Source organism: Puntigrus tetrazona, unplaced genomic scaffold (assembly GCF_018831695.1).
Source record: "Puntigrus tetrazona isolate hp1 unplaced genomic scaffold, ASM1883169v1 S000000456, whole genome shotgun sequence".
NCBI lineage: Eukaryota > Metazoa > Chordata > Actinopteri > Cypriniformes > Cyprinidae > Puntigrus > Puntigrus tetrazona.
Genome location: NW_025048098.1, coordinates 255,827 through 272,500, shown reverse-complemented (window position 1 = coordinate 272,500; position 16,674 = coordinate 255,827). Strand labels below are relative to the sequence as shown.

General features: G+C 33.7%; 1 protein-coding gene across 3 annotated transcripts in view; it reads left to right on the top strand.

The window, feature by feature from the left end:
• csmd3a (CUB and Sushi multiple domains 3a) overlaps positions 1 to 16,674 on the top strand; it is a 228,751-nt gene that overhangs the window by 147,634 nt on the left and 64,443 nt on the right. For all 3 annotated transcript variants that reach the window (XM_043231853.1, XM_043231852.1, XM_043231854.1), the window contains exons 40-47: positions 2,325 to 2,441; positions 3,703 to 3,912; positions 6,802 to 6,990; positions 7,704 to 7,881; positions 10,362 to 10,507; positions 13,403 to 13,483; positions 13,768 to 13,881; positions 15,707 to 15,895. In XM_043231853.1, coding sequence (XP_043087788.1) covers positions 2,325 to 2,441; positions 3,703 to 3,912; positions 6,802 to 6,990; positions 7,704 to 7,881; positions 10,362 to 10,507; positions 13,403 to 13,483; positions 13,768 to 13,881; positions 15,707 to 15,895 — 1,224 coding nt within the window. The remainder of the gene's footprint in view (positions 1 to 2,324; positions 2,442 to 3,702; positions 3,913 to 6,801; positions 6,991 to 7,703; positions 7,882 to 10,361; positions 10,508 to 13,402; positions 13,484 to 13,767; positions 13,882 to 15,706; positions 15,896 to 16,674) is intronic.

The window sequence follows — 16,674 nt, the reverse complement described above, 5'->3', positions numbered from 1 at the left end:
TTCCTGCCTATATCCTGAAGGTTTTTACAGAGGGATTTGCTCGTGTATAATTTGCTTGATAATATACAACATTTCATTCCCCAAAAAAACTGAAAAAAAAAAAGTTATATATTGCATTTCAACAGACATTTCTATAGCTGCAAATGCAGACATTCATCATTTATTTAATCTAATGCTTTTACAAATAGTTTTTAGAGTATTATAACATGCATGAACAGTACATTTATTTACACACTTTAATTACATTTTAATTAGTTCCTTACATTTAGAAATTGAATTAGGATTTAAACGTAAGATTTACATCGAATTTGTTCCATTTCGTTTTATTTAATTTCCGTGGAGCAGCTTTTTTCGTAGCAAGCACTCAATATAGAAATGTCACCAGTGGAACATTTGCAAACAGCATTGCAAACTTAGCGGCCTTGTTACTATAAAATATTGACTTCAGATAGATCATGCTCTTGAAAGAAACAAGCAAGCTGTCTTGTACGGAGATGTGTATCTTTCATTTCATGCATATGCAAATTTCATTCAGGTTTTAAGCGTAGGAGAATCAAAGCGCTTTATGAAGAGTGCGTATATGCGTACTTGCTCTAGTACCAAGGGTAATATGTCGGAAAACAAAAAATAGAGAAGCGGTTCTCGTGTTTTTTACAGCAATAATCTAAGACTAATTTGATCTCAAACTGATAGCAGGAGTTAAAACTCCACCACCTGCTTCATCTCAGAAATTTTCTCCAACAGTGCGTTGATAGTAAAGCGTTGTTTGATCAATGCACCTCTGAGAAATTAAACTAAACCTTTTATTTGTTCTTTTAATTCAAATTTCATTCCAGTTTGTCTGCTTCCCGAAATTGAATTTGAACTTAAAAGTTGATCTCAAATGAAACAGTTAAGAACATTAGTTAACATGAACCAAAAATGAACAATACTTAGCATTACGGCATTAGTTATTATTAATTTCTGTGTTTACTAAAGCATCATTAAAATCACAAATTTTGTTTGTTAACTTTAGTCAACGCACCGTGAACTAACATGTGAACTAACGATTGAACAATTTTTTATATACAGTGAACGATTGTATTTTTATGAGCTAATCTTAACAAGAAGGAATAAATACTGTAATGAACGTATTGTTCATTTAAGTTACTTAATACATTTACGTTACCAAATGTGTTACAGATGAGATTATTTTTGACTGTATGCTATTTCTTCTGATTTGATTTCATTGTAGCCATATTGAAACGTCACATATTGAAATTATTAAAGTATAAAAATGTAAGTTTTTTGTTTTCTTAATATACATAATATACTCTATGTATACATATACATAGAGTATATTTTGAAAACATATACGCTATGTATTTATATTCATATAACTGATATTGTAAACAAATATATTTAATATATCTTTATTTCTAAAATATAATCATGCGTGTTATAAAATGTATATTATACTGTATATTATATATATATATATTATACTGTATATTATATATATATATATATATATATAATATACAGTATATTATATATATATATATATATAATATACTGTATATGTGTATATATATATATATATATATATATATATATATATATATATATATATATATATATATATATATATATATAATATACAGTATAAAAAATTTCTTTAGTATGTTTTCATATTCTTCGAATTCACTTTGAATTTGTATAGGAAGCAAAGCGGCCATTCAGAATCGGAGCTGGCCGTGGCTATAGAGTGACATTTGAAGTGTAATTGATCCGAGCTCCTGCGGTGTAAACAGAAGATTCAATGTTCTCTATTGACATTTCAATTGCTGGTCTAAAGTACTGTAAACGGACACGGCGAGTCCAAGAGGCCATTCATTACACGTTTGCCAATAAGAAGAATGCAAACACCACCAAGCTCGCGGCGGATAAGCACACGCTCCGAATTAAAATAAAGGGGGGATATACGTCAGTCTCACATGCTACAGTGTTGGCCTTTCGATCCCGACGAGTTCTGCTGGCGTTCATTTAAAAAGTCATTATGAGAAAACGTAACCCATGCATCATCTTCTCCCAACCTCAAAATGAACGCAGCTCATTCGTTCCATTAGCATTTGAAAGCGTTTCTTATTTCACATCATCGCATTGTTATTTATACGTACCAAGAACACGGCTTTCTTATTTGTGCAAATGAGTTCATTTTGCATATCACTAGATTCCGTAATGGAGTTTGGACTTGATGAATATCTGTTTGATCATTTCTTATTGTTCCACGGGGTACAGTCTTCTGTGCGTGCCGTCTTCCCTGACTTCTCTTGTCTTTTAAGCTGAGTGCGGGGGATTCCTGTCGGACCTGAATGGAGTCATCCTGAGTCCCGGCTTTCCTGGAAACTACCCGAGTGGACTTGACTGCAACTGGACAGTTAAACTCCCTGTTGGCTTCGGTCTGTATACGCTGTAGCTTTTGACTATCCGTTTTTTTCTTCTTTGCCCCAAATCAGATTTAATTTATATCTCAGTTGTTCATATCTCTGGACAGAACGAGATTAAATGTAAAATCTCCCGTCTTAGATGTTTCTCCCGAAGAAAAAATCCTCGGTAATCTCGCATCATGTGTTTCCTCTAGAGTTCGTGAAAATCCAGTTATCTGGTTAAGAGCTTGAACTTTTCTCAATAATTTCCATCAGCGCTAAAGGGTCTCGGTAAACTATTGTCTTTTAGTTTTGCTATTATTGTAAACTAAAACGAATACCATAAAAAAAAATTTAATTTAACTTAAATTAAATGTAAAAAAAATTGTTAGCTGCTATGCACCATTTCTTTAGTTGAAGTTAAAGTACTAAAAATTAAAAACTAAAACTGAAATAAAAAATTGCAGTTTGTGTACATAATATATGCGTGTACATTGTATATTTATGCATATATAAATACAGACACACATGTATATATTTAAGAAAAATTTAAATTATATATATATATATATATATATATATATATATATATATATATATATATATATATATATATTAATATTAATGAATTTAAATATGTACAAATATATACTGTATGTGTGTGTCTTTATATAGTGGGTACTGTATATATTTATTATGTTCAAACTTTTATTTTGGATGCATTTCATCCAGTACTACTAATAAAACCTGAACAGGCACATAAACAAATATATATTAAAAATGCTGAACAAAATTGCTAAAACTTTGAAAAGAAAAAACATATAATAATTTAATATGATTGCAAAATTAATAATTAATAAAAAACTATAATAGCATTTTAATGACATGGTTGTTTTCTACATTCATTGTAGACCTCAGTACTCTTGCGGTATGTGAGCTATTGTTTTAATTCTATTCGTGTTTCTTCTCAGGATCTTTTCTGAGCCGAAATTCATCCGAGACTAAATTAATAGTCCATGAAAAGTAAATATGCAAAAAAAAAAAAGCAGTAAACTTCATTAAGTCATTCGAGTTATGAAACAGCATCCTAAGAAATATTATCCTTTTGCGAGATGCAAGACTCGTTAAAGTGCTCAAGTATAAAAATGATGGAATAGCAATGGTTTATGGCTGGAACGTTGTGTTTCTTGAAGCTGCAAGCCGTAGATTGTTTCGTTTGAACCTTCAAAGTTTACCTTCAGGTATCCGATTGTTAAAATGTAGTGTGTCTCTCCTCCTATTGTTCGTGATCCAGGGATTCACCTGCAATTCCTCAACTTCTCCACGGAAGCTGTGCACGACTACCTTGAAGTCCGTAGCGGGACGCTGGACTCGGGCTCGGTGATCGATAGGTTCAGCGGGCCCGTTGTTCCCGAATCTTTCTTCAGCACGACTCACGAGACCAGCTTCTTCTTTCACAGCGACTACTCTCAGAACAAACCCGGTTTCCACATCACCTACGAGGGTAAGACGGATTAGACCTGCCCACGGCCATTACTTCCCCTGTCGATGCGGACACACACCATCGGAGCCTTTCTCACTATAACAGGATAGGGAATATAACCAATTGTTCTCTTTGAGTTCAGTCAAAGGCCTTTTGGAGAGCAAGCCAGTGGATTTCGGTGACATCCACAGTCGGGCTAGCGCCGTTTCAAAATGACATTTTTTCCAAAGTGTGTGCTAGTCGGTAGGCTGCCTGAATGACTGATCGGTCTTAACCGAAAAGCCTTGTATAATTAGGCTGGTTTTGGGAATGTGTACAGCTGTTGCTCTGGTGCTTTAAAGAGGATACGTTTAAAGACCCTGCTTTTCTGAGAGGATTTAACCCCCGAAAACGGCTAAAGCGCAGCATGCTAATTAAAAACCAGCGATAAAATATCAGAGGGAAAAAAAACAATTTAAAATTATATAAAAACAAATCATTTCAAAAATGTTTTTCAAATAAATACTAATAATATATTGTAAAATAATGTTAAAATTAAGATTGTGTTTATTCCTGGCATGTCTTCAGTGTTACAGGATTCTGCAAAAATTCTAAGATGCTGGTTTGCTAATTATTAATAATGATTATTAATATTATTATCAATGTTGAAAACATTCCTGCTTAATATTTTCGTGGGAAAAGTGGCGCATTCTCTGTTGCTGTTTATTTTAGTTTTAAGTTACTGTTTATTTTAAGTTTTTAATTTTATTACTTTTTTATCTTATATTCCATGAAAATATCAAGCAGTAAAAATTATTATATAACATAAAATGTAATATTAACAGCATTAACAATATTGCTATTTTACTGCATTTTTGATCAATCGTTGATTAGTTCCATTTATGCTTTTCCTCTATTTGAAAATATTTGATCATTTTTAAAGCAGCTTGAAGCGGCGAAAGAACCCTTGAATTTCCTGCGTAATAAAATATAAATTTTCAGTAAACTAGATATAATGGGTTCATTTGGTTGCTTTGACTTTGAGATGTCTTTGAGATGTACTTTATTATAAGTTATATACTATTATAAGATGTATTAATATATTGAAATGGCATTCATTTCTGTGTTTTTAGTTTTGAATTATTTCAACGGTAATGTATTGAATATAACACACACTCTCACACGCACGCACACACACACACACACACACACACACATATATTAAGGTATATTACAACAATAAATAAATACATTTAAATACGTTTAATGATATTAACAGTATTGACAATATTGCTGCTTTACTCCAACTGCTGAAGACTAGATTTCAAAAGTATAAAAGTAGTTATTCCAAACCATCTAAAGGTAGTACAGTTAAATATGTGTTAAAAAAAAGCAACATTTTTAATATTAAAGTCATTTTTGTCACAGTACAGTATATGTGGAATATGGTTTGTACTGTGAGATGAAGTTATCTATAGGGGTAGCATAACTAAGTGTTACGTTTTGGTATGTAATTTCCCAGTTGTGCCACAGACATGAAATTACGCTCCTCGCTGATGAGGAGAGGTTTGCTTTTGCTAAATGATTATCCAGTTTTCGCCTGGCAGTCACCCAGAAAACCCTAACAGCACATGGCAATGCCCCCAGAACCGCTCGCAAGCAACTGTATTGTGTTTTCAAATCTATTTTTATATTCCACCCCTTGTGCCTTTCTGCTTTACACTGCAGGAATCTGTCAGTATTTTGACTTTATGATTCTTGAACAGTGAGATGTTCCTCGTCCCTTGAGAATGACTTTGGGTTTTTGAAGTAAAAAATAGAAGCTCTCATCCTCAGTTTCTTTGACACAGCACAGAAGGGATCTTGCTCTTCAATATTGGACACAAAACTGATTCTGTGACACTCTTTTTGGTGTTTTTGTTGTTGGTCAGAACGCTAAGTTTAGACGTTTAATTTTGGATGAATCATTAGGATTTTATGTACTGTAAATAACTTATGCAAAGTTATTTTTATGATTCCCTTATATAATACAGATTTGCCACGTCATGGATAAGTTCAGTAAACTGTTTGGAACTTTTTTTTACATTTCTAAAGCAACCATAGAAGAACCCTTTGAAGTTCCTGCATAATCAAAAATACTTTTCACAAAAATATGGTCTGTGTACTTTTTTGTATTATTTACACACTAGTTTTATTTAGTATTTATATTGCATTTTATGTTTTAGTGATTTTTTTATAATTAGTTTTTGATTTATATATATATATATATATATATATATATATATATATATATATATATATATATATATATATATATATATACACAACATTATTTAAAAAAAAATTTCATCTAATATTTTAAAATATGTTGTTATTTTATAAATCTTAAAGCTGTGGAAGAAGCTTTTTTGTATGATGTATAAATATAGTATTAGCATTGATTTATTTTCAGTTTTCATTTTAGTTTTAGTTTTATGTGCTTGTAATTTTTATTCATGTTTTTGTATTTATCTATACCAGGGCTGTCCAAACTCTTTTTTATATTATTTATATAATATTAAAGGACGATTAAGTATGTTATTAGCATTTATTTTTGTCTTTTCTCTTTTCATTTTAATTTTAGTATTTTGTATTATCATTTGTATTAGATTTTTATATTTCTCTATAGCCTTAATTTTTATTACCTCCACTTACTAGTATATCAAGTTTTCATAATTTTTTTTTGGTCAAATTTATTTCATTTTATACCACTTTATAAATTCTACACTGAAAAACTCTCAATTCTTAAATTCAGTTTAGTCCAGAATTTTATTGTATTTTGTCTTTTTTTTTTTTTTTTTTTTGTTGAAAGTAATGGTTAATACTTTGTTATCCGTAACATTTTCTTATGGCCCCTCTCTGAATAAATCCCTCTGCTCTGTGGTCACTCAGCGTATGAACTGCAGAGGTGTCCGGATCCACGGCCCTTCCGGAACGGGGTGGTGATTGGCAGTGATTTTGGAGTGGGCATGACCATCTCGTTCCAGTGTCTGCCTGGATACACGCTGTTAGGCGAAGCGTCGCTCACGTGTCTGCACGGCATCAGCCGCAACTGGAACCATCCTGTGCCTCGCTGTGAAGGTACAGAGCCCATCTTACAGAAAACCGGCTTTTAATGAAACATTTTAGGAGATGTTCAAGGGGGAAGTATGGATGCAGGACTTCAGCAGGTGAACTTTGGCATCATCTCTTATCTGGAGTTTGTACAATTCCTAGTCACGGGATGTTAATCCCATGGCAAAAACAGAGAAACAGATAGAGACGTAATTAGCCTAGCTGCTGCTACATACAGGCAAAAATGATTCACTCGACCCAAGCTAAAGAATAATAATGCGCGTTTGATCAGATATAACTCCAGTACAGGATTCTGAGATGCATTAGGAGAATGCTTGGCTAAAGAGATGTTGCTGTGTAATATTATATTATACCCAGATTATTGACTGTAGAGGAAGTAACAGTACATCCCTCAGTCTTTTAATCTGAATTTAATAGGAAAAAACTACTAGTCATGCAATACATTTTTCACACACTCTTATTATCTTAGATAATTTAGAAGTTTTATCTGGTTTTGTTTTGATGTATAGTTTAGTATCACCGGCATAACAATAGAAACTAATCTCGTATTTAAAAAATATATATATTTTCAAGGAGCAATGTGTATATACTGAAAACAGCAGAGGACCTAGGACATATCCTTGTGGTGCTCCATACTTTACTTTAGGCCCAGTAACTGCATTATTGCTGGTTCTCCACAAATTGCTGTTTATGTTTTGATTTTATTTGTCCTCCGTCAGCGCTTTGTGGTGGTAATATTACGGCCCTCAATGGGACCATCTACTCTCCGGGCCACCCGGCTGACTACCCCAATCTTAAAGACTGCATATGGAGCATCCGAGTACCTCCAGGAAACGGCATCCACATCAACTTCACTGTGCTCAACACTGAGCCCATCTACGACTACATCACCATCTGGTAGGACCTCTGCAAGCGTTTTATAAGAACTCCTCACCTAAGGACTGGCATCTGCTGTCATATAACAACATGAGCGTTGTGCTCACAAAATGAGAGAAGAGATCGACCTTTTTTTTTGTTGTTGTTTTTTTTTTACTGACACCAATTATTTTTGTTTCAGAGACTGATTATCGACATGCCTAACCTATTTCAATCAAATTCATAATTGCTTTTCTTGATAGTAAGATATATCCCATAACAATGAAAATAATTTTGACTAAAACCATTAGACTGAAAAACAAAAACTTTCTTTCTTCAATTTTTTTATTACAGGTTTAGTTTATTATCTCCTTATTAGTATATCAGTTATATTTTCTTGTTTTCATAATATTTTTTGGTTTTATTTCTTCTTTAATAATTGAATAATTAAAGAAAGATCTTGCTTTCCTTAAATTAAGTTAAATGATTACATTTTAAATAAATAATTATACTAACTCTGTTTTTAAATATACAGTGATTAACAATATTTTATATGTACTATATTTTTTAACAACAACAAAAATATAATAATAATAATAGTAATAGTTATGTAATGTACATTATTATTAAATGTTCAAAAATAATAACAATAGTTACTTTCAAATGTAATTATTAATCATTTAAAAAAATAATAATAAATAATAATAATAATAATAATACATATTGTTAGACAAAACAAGATAAAAATAATACACTTGCACAATATTATATAATAATTTAATAGTATTATAGTTAGTAGTAATAGAAGTAATGGTGATATTGCACAAGCTTATTTTCATCTTTTTTTGGACTGTCTAACAAGTTCAAGTATTTGTTGAAGTTTTTTTTTTACGTGAGACTAAATAAAACCCGCTGTTTCTTCTTGTTGGGTGGCACTGTTTAGAATTCAAGTGATGCCATTATCAGTAAAAAGAACTGTAGTAACCAAGTGAGTTTAGAGAAGTGTACGAAATATCAGTCAAAATCGATTATATGCCTATGTCTAGTTTTGAATTTATCAAAATTATTTGTCAGGCACATCACCAGAGAGTTTGTCCTTGTCCATGAAAAATGCATTTGTGCTAATGCAGCTAAGCTGAGACTTACGTAACACTTTATTTTAGTATTTTATCTGTTTAGTTTCACACATTTCTCTTGTGCTTTTCCCTCTTCCATATATTTCCTCCTTGACTGAACATTAATGCTGAAGTGTCAAGTGCCTGGTGCGAAAGCAAAATGTAGACGCTTGTATTCGCGTCATGAAAATAGGATTTTTCTTGCTTTTCTGAAATATAACTGTTTGATGTACTTTATGTAAAAGTCCTTCCCCGCAAACACCTCATGCAAAAATCGTTTACCATAAAAACAATAATGTATAACCTCCCAGCATTTACATATCGGTGCATATTCAAACCTCAATGCAATTGTTACTCATTTTTCATGCAAAGTCATTTACATACAGAAGTCTTTAAGGCATAATAGCAAAACCTGCCTGTTTAAGTTTCAGGGTCGGAACAAGAAAGCTAAATTTGTTGAGTAAGATGGTGCAAGGGAACACATATGCACATATACAAAAAGTTAATCAAAATGGTCATCAATTGTCATAACAGTGGATCATCTGAAAGGGAAAACTGACCGTAGAAGACACGTTTATATCAGAGATGCATATATTTGACTCGTTATAACTATATTTATTTATTCATTTTTATGCCATTCTCTAATGCATATCATTATTATTTTCAGCTTTGAAGATGCTTGGATATACTTGGATTTGAATTAAAATGCGACATTTACTCATGGCCCACAATTATTTTTATGTTATCGAACGCAATTGAGTTCAATGGTGATTCAATCCAGTTTAACAACAGTGTTGACGTTCCAAAATTCATCGAATACGATTCAGTTTAAGCTGATTCAGCTCTAAAGCTGCTCTTTAGGAGACATCATCCACCTCTGTTCAAGTGTTGTTCTGTTTCGATTCATTTTAGTGCCGTTAGATCGACATTACTGAAAACCGACAATAAAGTCGTCGTAATGAATGCACGTTCATTATCTAGCAAAAGTATTTCGCTTAACCCAAACTTAATCTAAACCGTTATTTTATGCAGCGCACACTAAATGAGATGTTATTATGAACATATAAGATGTTATATAAAAGTTTTCCTAATTTAAAAAAAAAAAAACTATGCTATTCTAGATTTTTAACTGATTAAGAAGCAAGGTCATTTTGAATGCTTCGCATTGACTGCGCAAGTCAGCATTCAGCCTGTTTATTCAGGGTTTAGAAGCACGACTGACACACACCGCAGAGAAGAGCTGTCTGCTGTCCTGCTTTCATAAACATGCTTTATAAGATCCCGGCACGTACCCGCCAGACGTGGGAGAGCGACTTACGCAGAGTATTATATCAACAAACAGAAGTCGTCAAAGGATGTTTTTAATGTTTCATATCTGGGTTTGAACAGATCTATTGTCTCCCTTAGGGACGGCCCTGACCAAACATCCCCACAGATCGGTCAATTCAGCGGCAGCTTGCCTCAGGAGGCCGTCTCCAGCACGTCCAATCACATCCTGCTCAAGTTCCACAGCGACTTCAGCACCAGCGGATTCTTTCTCCTGCGTTACCATGGTGAGCCGAATCTTGCGCGGTTTCGCTTATTCTTTCACGACGGCTTAGTTCGCTCGTAGTTGTTTATTGTCAGCTCGATTATCCAGGCTTATTCCCTCACGCCCACAGAACGCTTTACTTATGCCGTACGTACGCTGAGGCGAGCCGTGAACGTACATACATTCAACCCAAAGTGTGGCATGAAATTGCATTAGGAACCTTCCGGATCGTGAGCCTTTGGAACGGCTGTTTAGCGTGTCACGTTGCTGCTTTCTGGCCCCTTGTTTTTTTTTTGTTTTGCAAGGGCTAGGAATTGCATTACTTTTTTCTTCGGAAAATGACTTCGATTATTGCAGCTGCCACATTCCGATGGCGCAATAATGTGTTTGGAAACTTCCATCATCCGTAATAACAGCCATTTCTGAACGAGCAGGTGTGGAAACATATGCATTCGGCTTCTAAGGCAGCATCCAAGCTGTTATGGAACCTCATAAGTGTTGATTTGATATGCTCTACATAGTGTGCATCATACAAAACAGAAGCACTCTTCGTATGGAGACTGAAAAATTGATTTGCATTTCGCATCCAACACAATACTCCAGCATAAAATGCATTGGTTGTAATTAGTGATGGCTTTGATGTTGTGAATGCCTTTTGGTTTTGATAGAAATGCACGTGTTTTTGATGCGAATACCTCCACAATCTTGGATTTGTGTCACTTGTTTTTACCAAAGATACATGTGATGCTGCTTTAGATTGTCTCCAGTGGTAATAATCTTTGCGTACGACGCTTTGTTATTCTATCGGTGTAGGTGGATCGCTTTTAACAGGAAAATCGTGAAACGCGACGGAAAACCCCATCGGTAAATCTGTTTTGCAATTGTGATGTGAGATAAATAAAGGACGTTAATAAGTATTTTTTTACTGATGCTTTTTGTAGTCCCAGGGAAAATCGCATCTGAACGCGACGGATGACCTTTGAACCCCATCGGTTTTCGCTAATCTGTTTTGCAATTGTGATGGGAGACCGTTATTCAATAAAGGACGTTAATATCTGCGTTAGCATATTTTTTTGCTGATGCTTTTGTAGTTCACCAATAAACCGATGAAGCGTAAGGAAGTTATGTCAAGTGCAGCAAAGCACAAAGCTGATTAGAATTTTAAAAGATAATAAAATAAGATAGTCGTGGTCCCAAAGCTGCCAAAATGCCCATTCTCCCCTTTTTTAAATTGCCTTTAATGTGTTAGCGTAGTAACAGTTGAGTTTTTCAGCGTTCCGAGTGTTTCTGAGTGTTTCTGTGTTTCCCCAATGATGAATTCTAAATTAAATGTGTTTGTGTTTGTCGCTGTTGGCTTTGAACAATATAGAGGTCATGTAGCTCTTCGGTAGCTGGTGAATGTTTGTGATGTTAAGATACTGAGAGCATTTTCTGGGTCTTATTACAGTGTTGGTGCTTAAACTCATTTGACCATCTTTAGTTAGAAAAGTTTTTCTTTTCTAGAAAGTACATGTTGACCAATATATATTATATATATATTATACATATAGAATGTATAAGCATTTTCTGGGTCTTACCTATAAGAAAAAGTGCTTAAACTCATTTGAAGAAACCCTCTGTGTATTCATCATCTTAGCAATTGTTTGTTTCCTCAGTTTTGTCATAAATGTCAAATGTTTTTCTTTTCAGAAAGTGTATAGAATAAATTATTCATTTGTAATGTTGCCATTAATCATTACAGCAAATTATTAGCTAATAAAATTGTTAATTGTTACATGTGAGTCTGAATAATATTTCATATATTGAAAAACATATATATATATATATATATATATATATATATATATATATATATATATATATATATATATGTATGTATATATATATATATATATATATATATATATATATATATATATATATATATATATATATATATATATATATAGTTATTAAGATTATTATTATTATTAATAACCCCTTACCCCAGACTATGAATGTATTGACCTTCATTGTATTTATTCATTGCATCTGCAGGTCAACAATCAGCAAACAAGCAACAACTTTTTTAAATTAAATGATTACATTAGCAAAATATTTAAAATTTGTATATATTAAATAAAACAAAACAAATACATTAAAAATATATTTCCATGCATTTTGTTAGTAATATATATATATATATATATATATATATATATATATATATATATATATATATATATATATATATATATATATAATATTGATATTGATATTGATATTCTATAGGTTATATAGCAATAATGTATTTATCATATTAACATTTAAAGTATTAAAGTAAATTCAAGAATAAAATAAATTATATATTGTGTGTGTACATATGTGTGTGTGTGTGTGTATATATATATATATATATATATATATATATATTCTAAACAAATACATTTTGTTTGTATTTTATTTGAAAGAGTAACAGAATTTGAAAGTCATTTCCTGATATTAATTACCACACAACAACATGAAATTAGCATAAACTATTCTTGACATTTGTGAATTATGTTCTATTGAAGAGGTACGACATAATGCACCGCTAAGTATATTAAGTCTTCAAATGATGTTACATCACAATAGTGACTATTATCATAACATACCAGTAATAGAAGCTTCTTAATGCATATGATCCTCTTTTAGAAACTCTTGCAATTAGACATCTTTATAATTGCAAGCAGTAATCAGTGTTGGCGAGGCAGACTCTATGACCCTTGATTATGATTCATACTTCGCAGCGGCGGCGTGTAATTTTGTTGTATGTTTAGAAAAACTGGGCTGACAGGTGTGATGATTTAAGATGTACGTGTGTGGGCTGCATTCAAAGCGTTATCACTTAACCGGCGACTAAACATCACGTTTCTTACTCATCTCGTTCCCTTCGCAGCTTACCAACTTCGCGTCTGTCAACCTCTCCCACGTGTCGCCAACGCAGAGATCCTGGCTGAAGATGATGAATTTGAAATCGGTAAGACTGCAGAACGTTTGATGATCATCTGTTTGCATAGATTCATCACGCCTCGAACCCTCATTAACGAGACGCTCCCTAGGTGCCCACCTTCGCAATGCGGCGTTTCTTATTTAATGTGAAAGAAAATGCCCCTTTCTGTGGGGAAAATAACACCCGACGCGCTGCATTTGTCATCATTACTGTCACAAGCGTGTAAGCGGTCAGGTCTTAATTAGCTAATGTGTTGTTGAGCACTAGTTGTAGTGGAAAAGCGAAGATCTGTGTGTGTAATTACTCAACAGGAGACATCATCAGGTACCGCTGCCTACCGGGCTTCACGCTGCTCGGGAGCGAGATCTTGACCTGTAGGTTGGGCGAGCGACTGCAGATGGATGGTCCTCCTCCGGTCTGCCAAGGTTAGTTTGGCAGCACATCCAGCACGTTGTCTCATTTGTGTCGGTGCTCTTCCTGTTTTTATGCCTCACGTCGTTAGCTCCGCCGATAGTTGTTAGGCTCTTCTGGACTTAAAGTACAATGCGCAGTACGCCATTGTGAGTCACTGTGTTTAAAACCTACCTGTATCGTGGCGTTTTTCATCGAGACACAAAATACGTACCAACAAGTACATATCGCTGCAGTTTTCAAAAAATATGAACTGACACCATGTGTTCCTTTTCACTCAAATTTTGATTAAAAAAAGCATCATTTTCGCACACTTATTCAAAGAATATCTTATTTGGTAGCTTGAGAGGCGAGGAACTATGGTTCTGCATCAAAGAAGGTTGAAATAGCCTTTGTGTATCGGTTTTGCATTTGTTAACACTATCGGTTTAGGGTTGGATTTGGTGTAAGGCATATTTCCAACATGATAGAGCATTAACTTACAGTCGATTTTGATCATACATATGTCAACGTCGCAATGCATACATATAGCAACGTAATAAAAGCGTGCCAGGGTTCGCGTATTGAACCTTTTGGTTTAGCGCCACATTTCTCTCTAAAACTGCATCAAAACTTGCTGTAAGGTATGGAAAAATGGTGTTGCATATGGAGGTACGCATTTTTATGAGACCAGGATGTCTTGAACTATTACTTCACAATTGTGAATGTCTGTATTTATGACCGTCCAGAATTAGATGTAAACATAATGATTGTGTGTCATTCAGAACAGAGGTGTGGAGACTTGAAATTTGAATGCTAAAATATATTGAAATACACTGAAATGCTATTCATTGATGCTTTTGATAAGTAGAAGACAAGTATAAAATGAAGAATTGATTTTTGTTGGGTTTTGTTGGGTTAGTTAGCTGAAAAATAAGCTTTTATAGTATATTTTTAAAAATAAAAAAGAACTATATATTTACTACCTATATATTTAATCGCATAAAAAAAAACATTTAAGATTGAAAGGACCTCTAGTTTTTCAGAAAGCATTACCTATGTTGAATTTCTATGAATTACAATTCAGTAATTCATCTTCCTGTCATTCTAATGTATGTTTCTTACAGTTCAAATCACCTTGGCAACATGTTTTTATTTTATATTCTTAACCAGCTTTGTATTTGTGTCATTGCATTAAGTAGCTATGCACATTGCTTTAAAACTATACTCTACATAAGTTTATTTATCTCTGAATGTTCTGATTGACTGTGATTGAGTCGCGTCACATTTTACTTTTAGTGAGAATAGGCAAATTACTGCAAATCACAGGAAACTTGTCACTCCTCATCATCTTGGGTAAAAGTAAATTATTAGACGAGAAACCTTGATTATAAGTTTGACGTGATAAGTGCTCTTCAGGGAGAAAAATGAAATAAAAAGATAAAGTTGAAAATGCGGGGAGTTGCATAAGCATAGAATATAGTGATAATGCCATGCGTTCAGTTTATTCCATATGTACAGTTGATTTGTTAGTTTGCCAGATGGTGCTTAAAAAGACTCGAAGTATGTGAAAATATCATGCTTTCACACTTTTGATCAGGCTCTGGTATATGCGTTACAGTATTTTTAAATGCATCAACTCGCGTGCCTTTTTGCAGTGATACATGCAACAAAAAAATAAAGATAACATTAATCTGTTCCTGATAAAATCCAATTCCGTTTTAGTCCAGCTCAACGGACAATTCACTTTGAATGTTCATGAAGCAATATACTGTGATATAATTTTGCAGACACGTTTTTCCATTGGGCCTGGGTTGGCTCTTGCATTATTTAACTTATGGTCATTTGGTTACTTCCCAGTGCAATGTCCTGACAATGAAGTTCTGTTCGACTCGACTGGCGTAATCCTGAGTCCAGGTTATCCTGACAGCTACCCCAACCTTCAGATGTGTTCCTGGATGATCAACGTGGAGAAGGGCTACAACATCACACTGCACTTTGAACTCTTCCAGACGGAGAAAGAGTTTGATATTCTGGAGATCTTTGATGGTGGGTTTGAATTATTCCTCATATTCAGGCATCATCTGACAGCCCATGCAACTGTGTCCCTGAATATTACAGTCATTATTCTCTGGCCTGTCGTAACTCTGGCGCTTTTCTTGAAAATTTGAAATGAAATTTTTGAGCCTTGGGAATGTGTTTGAGGAATAACAGAGTTGCTTTTTTAGACCCAAGACCATTAAGGGAGAAATATTTCCTATCCCCCTAAAACAAAAAAAAAACTCATTTAGAACCAGCAGACAAAGATTTGAGTATTTCTTGATACCGATGCAATGGCAAAGACAATTCGAAATACATTCAGAGTGTTATTAGTGCTAATTACTTAAGTGCTTGCAATCAGCAAATTACCCTATTACTCATCATTGATTGGATGCTCATTAATGCCCATGGCATTTGCAGAGCCCCAGTGGAATAAGAAGTGAGAAGCAATACCAATTTCCTTCTCTCAGGCCAGATTTTGTGTTCATGTTTTGCAGCTAAGCAATTTTTGGAGCTCTTTCCCTAGTGTGTAAAACTAAATTGGCTGAATCCAATCGGATGGACATTTCCACATGATGGATTTATGCTGAGAAATCTTCTTTGTCACATATGGAAACTATTTGTTAAAGTAATAGTTCACCCAAAAATGAAAATGTGCTGTAAATGTACTCCCTCGGGCCTTCCAAGGAGTTGATGGGTTAGTTTCTTCGATGTAAAAGATTTGGAGAGATTCAGTATTTCACTCTGCAGTGAATGGGTTCCGTCAGAATGAGAGTGCAATCAGTTGA